The 20,123-nt window shown below is 49.1% G+C and overlaps 2 protein-coding genes across 4 annotated transcripts; both read right to left on the reverse strand.

The window, feature by feature from the left end:
• Window positions 1-44: 44 nt before the first annotated feature.
• Window positions 45-13,250, reverse strand: spire2 (spire-type actin nucleation factor 2). Its single transcript, XM_084672175.1, has 15 exons — window positions 12,824-13,250; window positions 10,136-10,179; window positions 9,630-10,019; window positions 8,946-9,026; window positions 8,402-8,566; window positions 7,813-7,899; window positions 7,343-7,463; window positions 6,506-6,672; window positions 6,156-6,378; window positions 5,127-5,254; window positions 4,145-4,282; window positions 3,984-4,051; window positions 3,846-3,873; window positions 3,217-3,314; window positions 45-1,265 (listed from the first exon to the last, which is right to left on the reverse strand). The coding sequence occupies exons 1-15, from the start codon at window positions 13,125-13,127 to the stop codon at window positions 986-988; spliced, it is 2,322 nt and encodes a 773-aa protein (XP_084528301.1). The 5' UTR covers window positions 13,128-13,250; the 3' UTR covers window positions 45-985.
• Window positions 13,251-16,166: 2,916 nt separating this feature from the next.
• chst6 (carbohydrate sulfotransferase 6) lies at window positions 16,167-19,836 on the reverse strand. Of its 3 annotated transcripts, XM_084671198.1 has the most exons (3): window positions 19,276-19,666; window positions 17,715-17,815; window positions 16,167-17,572 (listed from the first exon to the last, which is right to left on the reverse strand). In XM_084671198.1, the coding sequence occupies exon 3, from the start codon at window positions 17,446-17,448 to the stop codon at window positions 16,225-16,227; it is 1,224 nt and encodes a 407-aa protein (XP_084527324.1). In that variant the 5' UTR covers window positions 17,449-17,572; window positions 17,715-17,815; window positions 19,276-19,666; the 3' UTR covers window positions 16,167-16,224. The 3 variants fall into 3 exon arrangements, with proteins under 3 accessions (XP_084527324.1, XP_084527321.1, XP_084527322.1); XM_084671195.1 differs by lacking the exons at window positions 17,715-17,815; window positions 19,276-19,666 and adding an exon at window positions 19,691-19,836; XM_084671196.1 differs by lacking the exon at window positions 17,715-17,815.
• Between the last annotated feature and the right edge of the window lie 287 nt (window positions 19,837-20,123).

Genomic DNA, 20,123 nt, shown 5'->3' on the forward strand with positions numbered 1-20,123 from the left:
TCCAGATCCCGTCTATGTACAGAATCACTCAGTGCACACGACGATCTTGGTGTTTGCACATCAATTTATTGCAGTCGAGGTTTACTGTGTGTCATCCACAACAGATATTACAGAGGCAGGATTAGGAGGAGGGCCACATCCTATGGTTAACCTCCCTTCTGGGCCCTGGTCCTCCGTTCTGGGCCCTGGTCCTCCCTTCTGGGCCCTGGTCCTCCTGTCTGGGCCCCTGTCCAGTGGGGTACCGCCAGACCTGCCATTCCCAAGGAAAACCACCTCTCTTCTGGGCCACAACAGAACAAGCAAAGCCACTCTTGGACCGAGTTACATTCAGACAGTCAGAGCTGGAACAGCATGCCATATAAGGACAACGCCCATTCCGAGCACATTTCAAAGTCATGATGTCTTTCATACGTGTCCAGGGCTTCCTACCGTGTTAGGGTTTTATTCCACCTTGAGTCTATTATTGTGTTATAAACAATAACTACATTCATACAGTGAACCTATCTAGGGCAAGGCAGCTAGGGAGCTACAAGGGGAGTTATCTTGTAACGCTCAGCGGGGCGCCTCTGTGTTCTCTCTCTCATCTCCTCCCTTCGACTCTGCTTTTCATCTCCTCTCTCGCCTCCTCCTTCATTTGGCCTCCTCGACCCTCTTTCCCTGTCCTCTCTCTCTCTCTGTCTGTCTCTCTGTCTCTCTCTCCCCCTCTCTCTATCTCAGGTGTGCATCGGTGAGTGTTGTCGTGAGGCATGATAAGGCAGACATGTGGTTTGCCCTGAACCCACTTCCTCCTGTACACACAGGAAGTGTGGGCAGGACAACCTTTAACAAGCACTTCAGCTGGGGGTGAGGGCGGAGGGTGGGGGCACTTGCAGGCTAGTAGGTAGGTGTGTGTGTGTGCGTGTGGGAGGGGGGGGAGGGTCTGGAGCAGGACTAGTGCAGACGGGGGTGGAGTGGGGGGGTGGGAGTAAACCAACAGTCAGGTCATTCATTTGGTCTTTCTCTTCACGCTGAGCGGCTGTGGTGATGAAGATGACGAGGAGGATGACGGCGGGCGTGGCTGGGGGTGTGGCTGGGGGTGTGGCCTGGGGGCGGCGTTCTCCCTCTTGGGCGTGTTGTTTAGGATGTCCAGGCTCCGCCGACTCGAGGAAATGACGTCGGCGACAAACTTGGTGCAGTCGGCGCAGACGTCCCTCAGGCTGCAGCCGTGCGCGTAAAGGTGTGGGAACTCCTCCTCGACGGAGCGACGGGATAGGCTGCGCAGAGACCTGAAGAGGAGCAAGACGCAGGATTCATTTGACATGTGACAAAGGAAGTGAGCCCGCCTCACCTGTCATCAACGATGAAATAAATCCTACAGATTCAGATTCACTTTATTAGCCATTGGCAGTGTAACCTGAATTGGAAAGAAATATGTAACTCAAAGTGCACAATACATCAGAGGACACAACATAAAAACAGACAAACAAAGCCACATGAAGCATGATGCTGTACAATAAATCCATAAATGTAAATAAATTTAAAGTGCCTAGTTTAAGATGCTTTGTTCAAAGCAATCACAGCTTGTGGAAAGAAACTGTGTAAATGGCGATCAGTAGAACATTTGGCAGAACGATACCTTCTATGGAGCTAGAAAGCTGACAAAAGTATCTGAATTTGAATATGAAAGATCTGAAATATTTGTGTGTCGAATTTCATAAAACTGAAATATTTTGCTTTTGAATATATAATATCTGAATTATTTGTATGCCGAATTTAATAAAATTTAATATTTTAATAAAATAAAATAAAAATATTGTGATCCAAAAATACAAATTTCTCAAATTCAGATTGCAGTAATTCAAATTCTTGAAATTCAGATTGCTGAAATTCAGATTCTTGAAATTCAGATTGCTGAAAGTCAAATTGCGGAAATTCAGATTGCGGAAATTCAGATTCAGATTTTGTCTGACCTAGGCCAAAGGTCTATTTACCAGTCGATCTACGTTCCTACCCTCACCTATGGTCACGAACTATGGGTAGTGACCGAAAGAACGAGATCGCGAATACAAGCGGCCGAAATGAGCTTTCTCCGCAGGGTGTCCGGGCTCTCCCTTAGAGATAGGGTGAGAAGCTCGGTCATCCGGGAGGGGCTCAGAGTAGAACCGCTGCTCCTCCGCGTCGAGAGGAGCCAGCTGAGGTGGCTCGGGCATCTGATTAGGATGCCTCCTGGACGCCTCCCTGGTGAGGTGTTCTGGGCACGTCCCACTGGGAAGAGGCCCCGGGGAAGACCCAGGACACGCTGGAGGGACTATGTCTCTCGGCTGGCCTGGGAACGCCTCGGGCTCCCCCAGGAAGAGCTGGTGGAAGTGGCCGGGGAGAGGGAAGTCTGGGCCTCCCTGCTTAGGTCGCTGCCCCCGCGACCCGATACCCAGACAAGCGGCAGATGATGGATGGATGGATGGATGGATGGATAGGCCAAAGGTGAAACAGCTTGCTTTCACAGGAAAAAGTAGACGATTTCAGAACGACTGAACTTTGTGAACTTCCCTGTGAAGGCAAGCTGTTTCACCTTTGGCCTAGTTCAGACAAAATCTGAATCTGAATTGCCGCAATCTGAATTTCCGCAATCTGAATTTCAGCAATCTGAATTTCAAGAATCTGAATTTCAGCAAACTGAATTTCAAGAATCTGAATTTCAGCAATCTGAATTTCAAGAATCTGAATTTCAAGAATCTGAATTTCAAGAATCTGAATTTCAAGAATCTGAATTTCAAGAATCTGAATTTTAGAAATTTGAATTTTTGGATCAAAATATTTCAGTTTTATTAAATTCGGCATACAAATAATTCAGATATTATATATTCAACAGCTAAATATGTCAGTTTTATGAAATTCGACACGCAAATATTTCAGATGTTTCATATTCAAATTCAGATACTTTTGTCAGCTTTCTAGCTCCATAACCTTCTCCCTGAGGGAAACATCTCAAAGAAAGCCCCTGCTGGATGGCCTGAGGCATTATTAGCCAGTTGTAACTCTCGAAGCCTACGTAAAAAGAAAAGGCGCTGTCTCGCTTTCTTAACAATATTAGTCGTATTAGAGATCCAATTCAAATCATGAGAAAGAGTCACACAGAAATCTACATTTCTCAAGTCGGTAGGAACTGGAAATGATTGGATTGGATATCTGGTTGTCTGTCTATAAACTTGCGTGACAGTGACAGAGATGGTGACTCACTTGTACACCTCGCTCCTGCGGCCGTGGTTCTTGGGGCTGCTGTGGAACCCGAGCGTGTAGACCGGTATGTGGGCCATCTTCTTCGAGGGGATTTTCATCTGGAGAGAAGCGGCGACACACTGAAACATTGGACGGAGATTTGGTCGGCCCCCCCTAGCCCCCTAGCCCCCTCCCCACGAGCACGCATTGCATCACGGTACAAAGTCCAATACACACACTACAGATACAGAGTTGAACACACACACACGCACACTGAACAACCACAAACTCTAACACAAAACCACAGGAGTTCAGAAGCATCACATAGGCATACTTAAAAACAGACAATGCAGCACCACAAAACCCACACTGCCCAGTATCTACGAAAACACGCCAAGGTTCAGAACAGAACAAGTCTCTTGCACACACACACACACACACACACAGAGAAACAAACACACACAGCCCAGAACCTGAAACCTACGGAGCACAGAACCACACATCCACATGGCCTGTCCACTGAAGCACAAATCAAGATCATCGACAGAATTAAAAAGCAGAATCAAATCAAACTGTGACATTGTCATAAGGCATTTAGGCCACATCCAGTAGATTTAGTATGTGTAAGGTACAAGGCCACAGTACAGTACCTTGGCACTGCAGGATCCACACACACATCTGTGGGAGAAACCAGAGGAACAGATGAGTGAAGCTGCAACGTGAACAGGGATGACCTCAGCACAGGAGCAGAAAAGCAGCTACAGGATGACCGTGCTGATCTGTCTCACCTTCTACAGAGCAAGCAGTTGGAGGGCCAGGAGAAGAGGGGGAACTTGACTCGACAGCAGCAGCATACCTGCGAAAAGACACCCACGCACACACAGAGCTCATCAGAATGGCAAGTGTTGACCCCAGAGAGGATGGGATGAATACAGGGTGGGTTCAGTACCTTGCCTCTCTTCAGATTGTTATAGAGCTCTTTCCTCGGCAGGTACTTCTCCATCTCCGCTTTCACCAGCACACGGCGCACGTTGATGACCTCCTCAACCGTTAAGGCTAGACTCTCCACTGGGTGACTGAACTCCTCCTAAACACACGGGGCCAGGAGGTGAATCATCAGAGTGGTGAGTGGGCAGGTGGGCGGAGATAAGGGGGCAGGTGGGTGGAGGTGTGTGGGGCAGGTTGGTTGAGGTGAGTGGGGCAGGTGGGCGGAGATAAGGGGGCAGGTGGGTGGAGGTGTGTGGGGCAGGTTGGTTGAGGTGAGTGGGGCAGGTGGGCGGAGATAAGGGGGCAGGTGGGTGGAGGTGTGTGGGGCAGGTTGGTTGAGGTGAGTGGGGCAGGTGGGCGGAGATAAGGGGGCAGGTGGGTGGAGGTGTGTGGGGCAGGTTGGTTGAGGTGAGTGGGGCAGGTGGGCGGAGATAAGGGGGCAGGTGGGTGGAGGTGTGTGGGGCAGGTTGGTTGAGGTGAGTGGGGCAGGTGGGTGGAGGTGAGTGGGCAGGTGGGTGGAGGTGAGTGGGCAGGTGGGTGGAGGTGAGTGGGCAGGTGGGTGGAGGTGAGTGGGGCAGGTGGGTGGAGGTGAATGGGGCAGGTGGGTGGAGGTGAGTGGGGCAGGTGGGTGGAGGTGAGTGGGGCAGATGGGTGGAGGTGAATGGGGCAGGTAGGTGGAGGTGAATGGGGCAGGTGGGTGGAGGTGTGTGGGGCAGGTTGGTGGAGGTGAGTGGGGCAGGTGGGTGGAGGTGAGTGGGCAGGTGGGTGGAGGTGAGTGGGCAGGTGGGTGGAGGTGAGTGGGGCAGGTGGGTGGAGGTGAGTGGGCAGGTGGGTGGAGGTGAGTGGGGCAGGTGGGTGGAGGTGAGTGGGCAGGTGGGTGGAGGTGAGTGGGCAGGTGGGTGGAGGTGAGTGGGGCAGGTAGGTGGAGGTGACAGGTGTCTCACCATCCACAGACGCTTCCTGTCTGTTTGAGAGGCGGAGCCAGCGTCTGTGTTCTCTGTAAGCTCATCAACAGAGCTGAGCGAACAGCGCGCAGGAGAAGGAGGAACCCACCCTGCTACTGGCAGAGAGGCTGGCAGAGGGAGGGAGAGAGGGAGAGAGAGAGAGAGGGAGAGAGAGAGAGAGAGAGGGGGAGGGAGGGAGGGAGGGAGAGAGGGAGAGAGGGAGAGAGGGAGAGAGGGAGAGAGAGAGGGAGGGAGAGAGAGAGGGAGAGAGAGAGATGGGGAGGGAGGGAGGGAGGGAGGGAGGGAGGGAGGGAGGGAGGGAGGGAGGGAGGGAGGGAGGGAGGGAGGGAGGGAGGGAGGGAGGGAGGGAGGGAAGGGGAGAGAGAGAGAGAGACACACAGAACAGGTACATAGGATTTAGTACAAAGAAGGTACTAAATTAGTGTGTGTTTTCTCTATCTCAAACTGCTTGGTTCCCTCAGTGTTTGACTGGCGTCTTGCAATGAGCCTCATATTGCCATAAGTAGATTCGAGTCCATCCCCAGACACAATTTTGATTTTCTATTACACAATAGTGGAGACTCTCTTTAAAGTGAGCAGCCCATTACTATGACATGGCTGTCAGCAGACAAAACTACATGATGCGGAATGCCATATGATAGGCTGTCACCCAGTTCATTGTGTCATAACGACAGACCTCATGTAAAGGCCTCAGAATGCCTCTCCTCAAAGAGTTAAGAGGAATGCTTGAATGGTTTGTCGAGTTCTGAATCGTTCAGCTACTCAGCAAGCCATCCTATCCCACAGTGATCCATAACACCTGTACACAGGGGGCAGTATTCCTGTAGCTAATACTAACAGCAACACCTTTAGCGAATAGACATTTTCGTAGGAACGGGAACCAGAGCATCAGAGAAACTTCAACAAAAACCTTGCAGTGTATGTCTCCCTCTGTTGGTCAGAACCGGAATTACATTCGTTGTGACTGACTAAGACAGGTGTTTAGAGGGGAGTGTGGCCAGTGCTTACCTCTGTGGGTGGGGGGTGGGCCGGCCCCCGACAACGTGTGTGAGCGCGGCCTTTCCCCCCCACGCAGGACGACGGCAGCCAGGTGGGCGGAGTCTGACAGCGAAGGCAGCATTTCGCCCCTGAGCTCTGCCAGGTCGTGTTCGGAAAACGAGCGGTCTCGTTTGATTGGCGTTGGAGAGCTCTCGGCCCGACGAAGCTCCCCGCTGCCTGGAGACTCCTCCTCCTGGCAGGGGGGAGGAGAACACAATGACTGTCTACTGTTTCTATTGTCATTTTCTGGGGGTTACACTTAGCAACATCTACCACAAGTTCATGGGCTGTAGTCCTTCCAGTCAGAACAGGAACCTCACCTCAAATATGTTCATCTCCTCCATCTCAGCCAGAGTTGGAGCTTTGAGCAGGATACGTGGACGGGAGGGAGGGCGGGGCCCCAAGTCTGCGACTGACAGGTCAATGCAGGAAGTAGATTTGATGTCACATGGACAGGTGTAAACCAGACAGGGCAGAGAGCCAAACGCTGCGGGGAAAGAAAACAACAACAGTATTTATGGTGGTGCTTCCATGTCACTCTGTTCCTAGTAACTGTTCCTAGATCTAGCCTAGCACCCAGACCAATCTGTGAGTTTGGGATTAGCCAATCTGGCTAATGGTTCATTTACACTGGCAGATGTGTCTGGCCACCCCCCCATTCAAATAGATTTCCCACTGGCCCAATCACAATTGTTTATCTGAGTGCCGGCCCAATCGCAACTGTATATCTGATATGGGGCGGGGTTTAATACCATGAATGTACAGAGAAGCACCGGTGAGGATTATTTTAATAAATAACCCAAATGATGTTCAGTTGCAATTCTGCATATTGATTCTAGAGGCATTTTGGTCAGAGCGTTTTGAATATTGAAAATGAACTGAGGGGTTCCAGACTAATATGCCGTTGCGAATTGGTCTGGCGATGCCAAGCTATCATTGAGTCCACTGTTTCAGAGTGTGTAAGTTTGCTCAGTGTGTTTCAAAGTCTATAAGTTTGCTTGGTGTGTTTCAGAGAGCCTGGGAGTTTTCTTGGTGTGTTTCGGAGTGCCTGGGAGTTTGCTTGGTGTGTTTCGGAGTGCCTGGGAGTTTGCTTGGTGTGTTTCGGAGTGCCTGGGAGTTTGCTTGGTGTGTTTCAGAGAGCCTGGGAGTTTGCTTACGTCTCTGGGAGCTGGGCAGACTGACAGGCCTCAGTTTGCGCTCCTGTTTGATCCCAGCTAGGACGCGCTCATGAAGAGACTCCTGCCTCTGGGGGGGAGGAGGCAGACTGCGCTCCGACACCTGGTCACACACACACACAGAGACACACACAGAGACACACACACACACAGACACATACACACACAGAGAGACACACACACACACACAGACACACACACAGAGACACACACAGAGACACACACACACACAGACACACACACACACACATAGACACACACAGAGACACACACACGCACACAGAGACACACACACACACACACACACACAGAGACACACACAGAGACACACACACGCACACAGAGACACACACACACACAAGAAGTCATGTAACTGCCTTTCCATCTTTTTAATAATATTGGCAGATACAGCAACAAACGATAGTCTCAGTGACAGGTTGGTGGACACTCACTGGTTTAAGAGGAGGACGAGACCTGATGAAGTCCAGAATGAGCTCATGGGCGTTTCTCTTCACCTGTGTGGGAATGTCACCATCCACCTGCAGAGAGAGAGAGAGAGAGAGAGAGAGAGAGAGAGAGAGAGAGAGAGAGAGAGAGAGAGAGAGAGAGAGAGAGAGAGAGAGAGAGAGAGAGAGAGAGAGAGAGAGAGAGAGAGAGGAGAGAGAGAGATGGATAGAAAGAAAGAGAGGGAGAGAGAGATGGATGGAGAGAGAGAGATGGATAGAGAGAGAAAGAGAGAGCGAGATGGATAGAGAGAAAGAGAGAGAGATGGAGAAAGAGAGAGATAGAGAGATGGAGTGAGAGAGAGGTGGAGTGAGAGATGGATAGAAAAAAAAAAAAGACAGAGAGATGGAGAGAGAGGGAGAGAGAGATGTTTAGAGAGAGAGAGAGAGAGAGAGAGAGAGAGAGAGAGAGAGAGAGAGAGAGAGAGAGAAAGAGAGAGAGAGGCAGACAGTAGAGATGACAATAGACGATAGATGAGCGGTCTTTCTGGGGGACTTTGTCTGGACCTCCTTTAAACGTGTTGGTCAGAGGTCTCACCATGACCTTGCGTAGCTGGAACTTGCGTGTTCGGATGTCCTGCATGAGCATTTCGAAGGGTGTGAGGCTGAACTCTGAGGGCAGAGGGTTGAAGGGCTGTTCCTGCACCTTCTTCAGCTTCACGCCTTGTCTCAGCTCCTTCATCAGCTGCACCCACAGACGGGCCTGCCACACACACACACATGTGCATGCACATACACACATACACACAAAAACAGACATTCACACACATGCATACATACACACACACACACACAAATGATTATATGAGAACACAAATAACTGTTCTTTCAGAGATATATACAATTGTTAATGGTTAAGCTGATAGACCAGTCCAGAGCCACTACCTTCCTCAAACAAATGAAGAACATGTACAGAATCCTCCAAAACTCACATAACACACACACACAGTCACACACACACACACACACACAGCCACAAACACACACACACACAGCCACACACCACACAGCCACACACACACACACAGCCACACAGCCACACACAGCCACACACACACACACACACACACACACAGCCTCACCCAGTCTGTGTGTTTGAGTGCGTCCAGCTCTGATGTGGACTTGTCCTCCAGAGGTTCCTCTTTTCTGATCTTCTTCAGCATCTGGAGACAAAATCCAGTCAGTCAGCAAGTTATTATGCCTGAGTCTGTATATGGATATGACTGGGTCTGTACCTGGATATTAATGTGTCTGTAGCTGGATATGACTGTGTGTCTGTAGCTGGATATGAATGTGTCTGCAGCTAGATATGAATGTGTCTGTAACTGGATATGACTGTGTGTGTCTGTAGATAGATATGACTGTGTGTGTCTGTAGCTGAATAGGACTGTGTCTGTAGCTGGGTAGTGTGTAGCTGGATATGACTGTGTGTCTGTAGATGGATATGAATGTGTCTGTAGCTGGATATGACTGTGTGTGTCTGTAGCTGGATATGACTGTGTCTGTCGCTGGATATGACTGTGTCTGTAGCTGGATATGACTGTGTGTCTCTGTAGCTGGATATGACTGTGTGTCTGTAGCTGGATCTGACTGTGTCTGTAACTGGATATGACTGTGTGTCTCTGTAGCTGGATATGACTGTGTGTCTGAGATGGATATGACTGTGTGTGTCTGTAGCTGGATGTGACTGTGTGTCTCTGTAGCTGGATATGACTGTGTCTGTAGCTGGATGTGACAGCCTGGCTGTGGGTAGATGACAGCAGCACCTCCTTGGCGTCTCTGATCTTGGTGAGGAAGGTCTGCAGCTCCAGCGTCTCCAGGAACAGAGCTCTGCACACGGCCTGGTAGTGCTCCGGAGCCTGGGGCGGGTGGGCCAGCCGGGACGCACACAGCGCCATCACCTGGCGGTAGGAACACACAGGCCTCTGCATCGCCTCCTCCTCTCCCTCCTCCTCCTCCTCCTCCTCCTCCTCCTGTCCGCTGTAGCCCTCGTCTGTGGTGGCGTTGGCGGGGGAGGCTTCGGCCTCCTGGCTTTGGTTACCGGCCGCCATGCGTTCGATGAGCCCCTCCAACTGAGGGCTTAGCTCGCGCTCCTCGCTCTCGTCCAGCCCCCAGTCCAGGGCCCGGTAGATGGCCACGCCCAAGGACTGCACCAGCTGGTCCGAGAGAGAGGTCAATACCAAATCCACCGGGGGTTTGTTAGAGACGGTGCTTGTTTTTTTTCTTTTAGGGACGTTGGGTGTGTTTGATTTGGCTTTCCGGGCCGGCTTACCTTGCTCTCTGCCATAGGAGGGAGGGGGGGGCTGTCCTGGTCATCTATAGTCACCAAGAGGATGACATCATGATGCATGGACACACAAAATAACAACAATTGCAGTTCACATATAGCTACAGTATGTCACAGTTTAGGTCTGAATAAGATATGTGTGTGTGTTTGTTGGTTTGTGTACTTCAAAGAAAAGAAGACAGCATTCTTAAACCACAAAACAGACAATCGCAAGTTCAAAATGTATTTGTCCCGGCTACAGAATATGAGTTACTGTCAGTGAAACTCTACCATTTTGTTGTCAAACTGTTGAGTGGGGTGCGTTAGCACCTCCCCCACCAGGCTCACTGTTTGAATCCATTCATTTAGCTCATTTTCTGTTGGCTACTCAGGTAACCCATCATTGTGTGTGTGTGTTTGCATGGACAGACAGAGAGAGAAGCGCCGAGCTCAGATGTCAGTAATGACACCCGGGGGGCCAGAAACTCCCCATTCAGCAGCTCTCAGGAACCAGAGACAGAGAGACACAGACAGAGAGGAGAGGGGGAGAGGGGGAGAGGGGAGAGGGGGAGAGGGGGAGAGGGGGAGAGGGGAGAGGGGAGAGGGGGAGAGGGGGAGAGGGGGAGAGGGGAGAGGGGAGAGGGGAGAGGGGAGAGGGGAGAGGGGAGAGGGGAGAGGGGAGAGGGGAGAGGGGAGAGGGGAGAGGGGGAGAGGGGGAGAGGGGGAGAGGGGAGAGGGGAGAGGGGAGGGGGGAGAGGGGAGAGGGGAGAGGGGAGAGGGGAGAGGGGAGAGGGGAGAGGGGAGAGGGGAGGGTGGAAGAGGGGAGAGGGGAGAGGGGGAGAGGGGAGGGTGGAAGAGGGGGAGAGGGGAGAGGGGGAGAGGGGGAGAGGGGGAGAGGGGGAGAGGGGGAGAGGGGAGAGGGGAGAGGGGGAGAGGGGAAGAGGGGAGAGGGGAGAGGGGAGAGGGGAGAGGGGAGAGGGGAGAGGGGAGAGGGGAGAGGGGAGAGGGGGAGAGGGGAGAGGGGAGGGGGGAGAGGGGAGGGTAAAGAAAGACCACGCTCACAGAGCCTGCCCAACTGGACCAGGTACAAAGGACTCTCTACTTTATTCCTCTCTCTTATACATTATTTTCCACTCTGTTTCCATGTCTCCTACACACACACAATCACACACACACTTGTGGAGCTCTTTGAAGACCTCAGGGTGGGGTGGTGTTGGGGATTGGGGTCTAAAATGACATCCCATCAGGGTCAGGTAAGCTGCTGGACAGCTTGTTCACAGTAACTGTGTGGCCAGTTGCAGGCCCTGCCCCCTCAGCAACCAGGTGACTTCAGGCCTCTGAGGTTGAGTCTCTGTGTGGTGATCCTCTCCTCACTCTGCCCAAAGCTGAACCTCTCGATTGGTTGTCATGAAAACAGGTTAGAGGACAGGGGACACTTGAACTTTAAAGGAGCACAGAAAGAGAGAGAGAGAAAGAGAGAGAGAGAGAGAGAGAGAGAGAGAGAGAGAGAGAGAGAGAGAGAGAGAGAGAGAGAGAGAGAGAGAGAGAGAGACGGGAGGGGGATTTCAGGACAGAGACGATGGAGGGAGAGGGGAAACAGGAGATTGGAAGGAATGAGGCAAAGAGAGGAGAGAGGGCAATGATGTGCAGATACTGCTGTTAATGCCGACCTCACACACCAGCGTGAAACTAAACACACACCCCATACACATGACTCATACACAGCATCACCTCCACTTCCAACAAAATGAACACAGGCCCACCGCCCTACAGACTTACAGTACAGGGGTTCATCAAAAGCTGAGCCAAGGTCCCATCACCATGAAACAAACATTTAACATTAGTATAGGACCTCCGCCCGGCTCCACACAACCTGATGGCTTGTACTATCAGCCAATGTGGCATTCTGTATACACAACAAATGCTTGGTTCTGGTTCACCAACCAACTCATATCCAGAGACAGACAGAGACTGCCAGATGCCTGTGACTAGTCACATCTGGGGTTTTAATTATATGAATCTTATTAATCTCCAATTACAACCATCACTTCCCAGTCCTGATCCCCCCTGACGAAGTAAACAAGAAATCATCGAGCCAGAGTTGACTTTATCCCTGACGGTCTCTCACAGTCACAAGGAGCAATATCTTTCACATAGCAACGTTCTGTGAAATAGGTTTCTGATGTAACAAATTATCATTATCGGCCTATGTTTCTACTATCGAATGGTGCTTTGGGCAACGCAACGTCACAGGTAATTATTACCACTGACAGTAACTCCCTAGTCGTCCTGCTGGAAAGCAGTCAGCATGCAGGTGTTTATGACGGGAAAGAGATTAGATAGCTGCATTACTGCGAGGGCAACCTCTTCTGATTATGTAGGAAAGTGGCGTCTCTAGGAATACAGCCTGATAGGGTATTTTACTGGAGCCAAAATGCATGGTGTAAATAATTGATAATTTACCGGTAGGCTATGGGCTACACCAAGTCGTTTGCGTGCATGGAGGTAGTACGGCAAATGAGCGCTTTAAGAAGACGTTGTTCAAAACAATACGTGTGAATGAATAGGACTAAAGCTTTCTCAATATAATTTAGATTAGGACACACAGGCCTGTGAGTTAGGCTACTAATAAGTTTGTGCATGTGTGTTTTGATGCAGGTGAAAGTTGCAGAGATGTTTTTTAAACAGCTATACCGTTGGTACTTGTCTCCTGCTGTAGACAAACCGTCCCGTCTCTGAGGAGGAGGATAGAGGACGGATCCTTCACCCGGTAAACTCCGCCGGTCACCGTGACCGGGCGCGCCACCCTCAAGGCTCTGCAGCACTGGTAGCATACGGCCCAAGCCTGCTCCTCGTTTATGGGCTGCTCGTAGGATTTCAGCACCTCCTCCAGAGACAGTTCCCGTGGGTCGGTCAGGTCCCGCGCCTCTACCCGATCCGTCGGAGCGGACACTCTTGAATCCTCTTCACTGACGCTTCTGTTTGTTGATCTGGCCATAGCTGCGGTACCGCTGAGCCCATTCTTCACATCGAACCCTCCGTAGCCATCGAGATAACTGTGTGGCTACCTCGGTTCCGTCTCCCTCTCAACAGGACGCCGACTCAACTGCCGCAGCTGTGAGTTTCCATAACAGCGAATGAAAGCGATCTTTGATCTGCAGGAATGTCAATCAGCAGCGAGGAGGCGGGAGGAGGAGGCAACCTTCAGCATACCCTGAGTGGCGCAATCCTGGCAATTGCTATCCGATAGGAGTAGTGACAGGGGGAAAAAGAGAAACTTGTTGAGAATCTTCAACCGCCACCCGTTGGCACCACTATATTGGTCATATTTCAATGTTGAAGCAATTCTTTTACAAATCCAGGTGTTCAAACGCAGGTTTACACGTCCAGTTCTCCAACGACAGCTCTACTGCAGAGCATCTTCGTGCTCCGCCCCTGGCTAGCGCAGGAGCATCGTCACCAACCAGAAATGATCCCCCTAAAATAATCAATGTAGAAGATAGTCCACTAAATCAGACAGTCTCGTGGTCTAGATGTGGTAGGCTCGCTCTAGTAATAGGTAGGCCTACTTAGCCTACTAACTTGATTTTCAGTAGATGTTCAAATTAGTAATCACAACTAGTGAATCTCAGTGGACAAGGTATAGCCTACTCTGCAAAATTGAGAAGAAAGCAGTAGGTAACTTCCATCTCACTTTTTCGTCTATAGCCTTTTCGTTTCGGTTATCAGTTCACGGGCATAGCCTGCGTCCTCTTTCGGCTGCCTCCGTTAGGGGTCGCCACGTTTCGCTTTATCAGTCAGTTCGCATATACAATACAACCTTGTCGAATATCGGGTAAATTTAAAGGTGTGCATCTTACTTCCAGTTCAAAGTTTTTCTGGTATAATAGCTAGCTACCATGTTGGGTAGCTAGATGCGGGGTAGTGACCAGGGGAGGTTATAGACCTAATTGACTATAATAAAAACAATCTTAAAAAACTTGTTTATAAAATATCATGTTTCTTAAAGACCATGTTTATAATTATTCAGACTCCCACCCCCCTCCCACAACCGCCCTGGCTGCGACGTCACCACCATGCGCAGCCAGGTGGGTGGAATGTTCTGTGCACCTGAGAAGTAGCCTGGCAGCTGGCAGACTAAAATTTTACCTGTGAAGAGGCAGCAGCTGTGTATTTGGACGAGTCGGTCAACAGATGGCGCTCTTCTACAGCCTCCCTGTAGCATTCTGCATGTCACATTCACCCGGTTATGACTCATCTTATTAGTGTTTAAATTACAACAAACTTCAATTTGAGAGAAGACTGGATAAAGTATTTATTGCAGTAGGATTAATAAACAAACAAGTCGTACCTTAAATTACTGCTCAATGCATTGAAATCAAAAGAGGTTCATGAGGCGAAGAAGGCCTTATTCATTCAGTTATACTCAGCCATCTACACAATCATGTGGTGGAGGAAGAATGAAAAATAAACATGTAACAATCTCAGAGGATCACATTTTGAAAGGCATTGTATTGCTTGCTCCCCCATAAAGGCACTGCACTAGTAGCCAATATGTATTGTGAGATGTACTCTTACTAGTTCAATATTAAACTGAGCTGTGAGTTAAACAAAAATCCCGTTACCTCATATGCCAAATTCTTTAGGTAAACAGTAGTGCAACCATGGACACGGAAGTAAATATCATAAATTAAGTTTACACTTCATAATATTCGAAATATACGGACACTCCCCCCTGTTACTCTGATACGACTGTAATGCAAAGTAAAACAACTCAAAGACTGACGTACCTGATTAGAAAAACAAAAAATTAAATATTAAATTTAGTGTGTATACACAATTAACCAATTATTAATCTGAGGTCAAACAATCAAACACAAACCCTTTATAAATAAATAAGAATCTGATCAAGATCCATTTTATTACCAAGCATTCACTCCCAGATAATACTGGTCTTTAGCTCGGTGCTCCAGAAAGTGTGCATCTGGATCCTAGACTTTCTGACTGAGCAACCACAAGTGTGGAAAATAGGCAACATCCTCCACCCTCCCCTTCAGCACAACAGCCCCGCAGGGATGAGAGCTCACCCCCCCCCCCCCACCCGGCTATCATCCCTGTTTACCCAGCACCAACACCACCCTGAAACGAGCTGATGACACCACACCTCTAATGACGATGGGAGGAAGTGCGGTGAGAAAATAACCTCTCTCTCTCTCTCTCTCTCTCTCTCTCTCTCTCTTTCTCTCAATGTCAGCAAAAAGAGAACGGCGGTGAGAACACAACCTCTCTCAATGTCAGCAAAAAGAGAGCGGCGGACTACAGGAAGTTACTGGTTGAAACTACTGAAGGGGCTACACCGCTTAACACGTAAATAGAGCAGAGGTGGAGTCTTCAGTTTTATGCTCGTCTCCTCATCTACAGCAACTTCACCTGGTCGCTCTACACCGACACAAGCAGCACTTCAACAAAATGGAAGCTCAAGGAGTTTGGCTGGCCACGGGCATCCTCCCCAACTTCTAGAGATTGAGTACCATGGAGAGTCTTCCTTGTGGCTGCATCACAGACTAGGGGTCGTAGTAGACGTTCTGGAGCATCCAATCTCGGATTAAATGCTAAAGAACAGCTTTCACCCCCAAGCCATAAGATGCCTTAACAAATTACAGTCATCTTACACCATCACTACTTCACATTTGCTGTAGCCACTACAATTTCAGAAACACAGTGACACAGTGAGGTTCTAGTTTAATATGTTTTGTACTTTCTAACTGAAATTGTTTATATCCTAGTTTAAAGTTTTTACATTCTAGTTTACACTCAGTGTCCTTTTTGTTTTAATTTGAGATGTTTTATGAATAACTAACTCAAGAATGTAATTTCCCAGTGTTACCTTGTGTAAGCTGTGTAATAAAATACTTTGCCTGAACTTTGATTCCTTCAGGTCACCAGATGGCTTCTTCTGGACGGGCTGTTATCATTGATTTACAAAGGGGTACCTTTGCTTTGAGCTATGAGCCGTCTATAAGATAAGCAACAAAGGCACAGATTCCAAATGTATTTCTTAACTGAAAATCACACCGCACAACACACCTCTGGTTTCAGTTCATGTCTGTGGTTTCTGTTTTGGATGTTTGCCAGCTGAAATGGTACTGTTCCCGTGCCAACAGAAGATCAACATCCAGCTTCTTCTGCTCGTTCTCTGTGTCGACCATCCTGTATCCAAGCATGGACATGGCACCCTTGCACACTTCCTGAATACGCTTCACCTTACTGTGATCCAGCGAGGAGCGCCAGGCCTGCGACACGTCCGCCGCGTTCCGGGACGTGATCTGGAACGCCTCCTTCTGGGTGCCCTTGCCCTTGCCGTGGGTAACCCTGTAGATCCACTCCTGCAGCTTCTCCGTCATCTCCAAGCCCACAAACTGGTACATTTTGCCAATCTCCTGCAGCGGGTTGCGCACCATGTCCTCGTAGCGGACCATCTTGTAGCGTCCGCGCAGAAAGTCCGGCGGCTTGAGCACCGCCGTCTCATGGATTCGCACGTGGCTCCGACACACCTCCTGCATGACCGCATACAGCTCGTTGGATTCTGGGTCCTTGCCCGCCCTCTTACCCTCACAGTCTCCCTGCTCCAGCACCAGGGCATTGTCTTGACTCAGGGCGCTGGCTGCCTGCTCCCTGGACCGGGCCACAGCCCGCGGGTCCCGGATCAGGTGGATGATGCGCAGGTCGAGGGTGGGGTCCTGCAGCAGCGGGTAGAGCGACTCCAGCTCAAAGAAACGGACCTCCTTCAGGACCACGTGGCTGTACGTCTGGCAGGCGTCGGCCGCCTTCTGCAGGCCGCCGGCGGAGATGCAGTGTTTGCGGCAGGCGGTCTCGTTGCTGAACAGGAGCCTGGAGGTGAGGGGGCAGGCGGGCGGGGAGCACAGGGCCCGGCTGTGGCTCCACATGAAGATGGAGGAGAGGCTGTGCTGCTCGGGCATGTAGGCGTCCATGGTCGACATGTCGCACTGGAAGATGCTGCGGACCAGGTCCCTGACGGCCATGCGCAGGCCCCTGGCGCCGGGCCTCTTCAGCGTGGTCCAAACGTGCCAGGCGGGCTCCATCAAGTAGAACACGGACGGGTTCTGGCTGAACACTTGGCCCAGAAAGGACGAGCCCGATCGCCATGACGACAGCAGGAGGACGTGCACCTTGCCCTGTTCGGGGTGGGGGCCGCAGGGGATGATCTGGACGTACCAGCCAAACAGCAGGAGCACAGCAGCCCCCTGCAGGACCACTAAGAGCAGCAGGACTGGAGGGGTCAGTCTGCAACGTGTCATGGCCCCCGGATCACACTGTCTCTATGGGTGTGCTGGAGTCTTTGGGTCCTGGGTCTTTCCCCTCACGCTCTCCTTCTTTCTGGGTCTCTATACGGGCCTGGTTCTGGGGAGTCTGGGAGGGTTACTATGGAGAAGAAGAGAGAAGAAAAAGGAGGGAGAGAACAGGCATGTTAGTCAGATAATGGAAAACATGTGTGCTCCAGCGGTACTCCTATAGAAAAGCAGCACATATAGAAAACTTGCTGGAGAGAGATTGTCTGATTTACAGGTTGTTCAACCCCACTGGATAGCATCCAATAAGCCGGGAAATGCAGTTCGAAAAGCAGTTCAGGGTGTTCCCTTTGTACTCTCTAGCTCAATCTGTTTCCTGCAACAGGGAAACAAATTAAGTTTTGATTTCACAATAGTTCAAATGGCCAACAGGCAAGCCCTGTCTAAGCATTGTTGGACAATGATCCTATTTCAGAATGGACATCAAATTATCCTATCAATCATGTACAGCTATTTGCTATAGAATTCCATTACAAACCTAATAAGAGTGTATGTTGTGCAGTAGAAACTACATTCAAATACTAAAAATGAGAAACAATTGCTGATGTGTGACCTTGGGAACATAATGTACCCAATGCACAAAGCAATCCAGACTAGACCAGGCTACTGCAACATCTGCTGAAACTGTCCACATGGTCCCACTGCAAAATCCCCATGACCTAACACTATAGGGGAGGGGGCGTGGCAGCCCGTGTGTGCTTCCACAGTGTGACTGTGCGTGTTTTACTACAGTGTGTGTTACTACCAAAGTGTGGGGAAGACAAAGAGGAAAAGAGATACAAACAGACAGCTAGGAATGTGGAAAAATCTACACAGATGGACTAACACAGACAGGCACAAAGCAGTACCCACAGGCACAGAGAAAAGAAAAAAAACAAGAAGCTGCGGCTATGGTTACAGGTTTTACATTGTTAGCGTGTTTAAGAGAAAGAGCATAGATTTACAGAACATTTGATACGGCTTGATAAGGGTAATTTGATAAGGGTTGATAGCCTATATAAATTAAACTGCTATCACTCAGTAGTATGTATGGAACCTGACAGGTTATTTTCAATGGTAAAACAGAATATGGCTCCTAAGATAAGATATACCTTTATTCGTCCCACAATGGGGAAATATACAAATTAAGAGATTTTTTTTTTTTAAGATATAAAAAAGATAACACCAGTTGCATATGGAGACCAAATATAAATAAACAAATTGAAATATTGCACAGTAGTTTGCACTTTAAGTGTGTCCATTAGTCTGGAACTTTCAAATGAATACACTAGCCTACTCCATCTGCTTGATATTCAAACACTGTGGCCCAGGGTTGCTGGATTGTTTTTCGTTTTTGACCGACTGTCCCTGAAAACTTATATTCTTTCCTGGGACATGAATTGTTACGTTTTTTTGTGAACATTTATTTCAAAATTTGAATGTCATAGTTTCAATTAAAACGGTTTCATTTTTCCTGGTTATGTTCAAACATCCAATTGTGTGTCCGTAAACAAGTAAAACAACCCAGATTGGCCATGTGTATACTTTTAAAAATTGGTAGTAGAAAAACGAAAGCTTAGCCTACTTACCATCCACCAACACCCCCTCCCCCCACCCTCCCCCCACCACTCCGAGTGTCCTGTCCAAGTGTCCCGGTTTTTCACAAATAAAAAGGTGGTAACCCTGTGGCCAACGTCGCTTTGGATAAAAACGACCGCTACAAGGATCATTCCAAAAGTAACGAAAACCGCGTGTATGTTACACAAAAAAGATGCACTTAAACATAAGATCACTCACCTGCCAATTCCTAATATTCGGAACCTATCATTCAAATCCATCAACACACGGACTATATTTATAAAATGTAGACCCTGTCGCCAATAAATAACGGAAATTGGCTTTAATTGAAAGCAAAAGGAACAAACTTTTCCCCTTGATCTATTAAAAATGACCGTCAATTTAATATGCGTAATAGGCTATGTTCAACAGGCGCGTAAAGTTGACTTTAGTGTTCCGATTTATTCCAAAGAAATTTAAAAGGGATGACGTTGTCAACATATTTAGACAAATAACCAACAGAACCGACTGTGATCGAGTTTCCCAGAGACTAAACGAGATGCAGGGGGCTTAGGACTGAGAAAGCTCGCCAGTGATCGGAAGGGCCGGGGGTGGAGAAGGGTTGGTTTCCTTTAAGTTCTAGAAATGCCCTTACCTTAGTCTCTGTGTTGCCAGGCGACGACACCTCAAGTGACTGTGGCGAACTCTCAAAATAACAAATCGACAACTCTGACCATTATACGCTATCCTATGCGTAGTAAGACTGGTCTTGAAAGGTAGAGTGATGCCAGTACCAAGGCTTTTCAGATTTCCAAAATAAAGGTCCTACCAAATCTATACGAACGCCTTCTCTCTTATTCCAACACTTTTTACCACCACACAAATATAAGTTGTCACTATAAACCTGTAGGCCTAGGCTACTGAAGTATACACAGTCCCCCTTTTCAGAATATAGTCTCACTTTTATCATATTAGTGTTATCAGAAATTGGATTCAAAGGCCATTTGTGTATGATCTGATGAAAGTGAGATCAGTTTCTGAGAGGGCTCTATCTGTATTCAGATGATTGTAAAAGGGAAGAATAATAT

This window comes from Hypomesus nipponensis, chromosome 14 (genome assembly GCF_054491055.1).
Source record: "Hypomesus nipponensis isolate SF chromosome 14, ASM5449105v1, whole genome shotgun sequence".
Lineage (NCBI taxonomy): Eukaryota > Metazoa > Chordata > Actinopteri > Osmeriformes > Osmeridae > Hypomesus > Hypomesus nipponensis.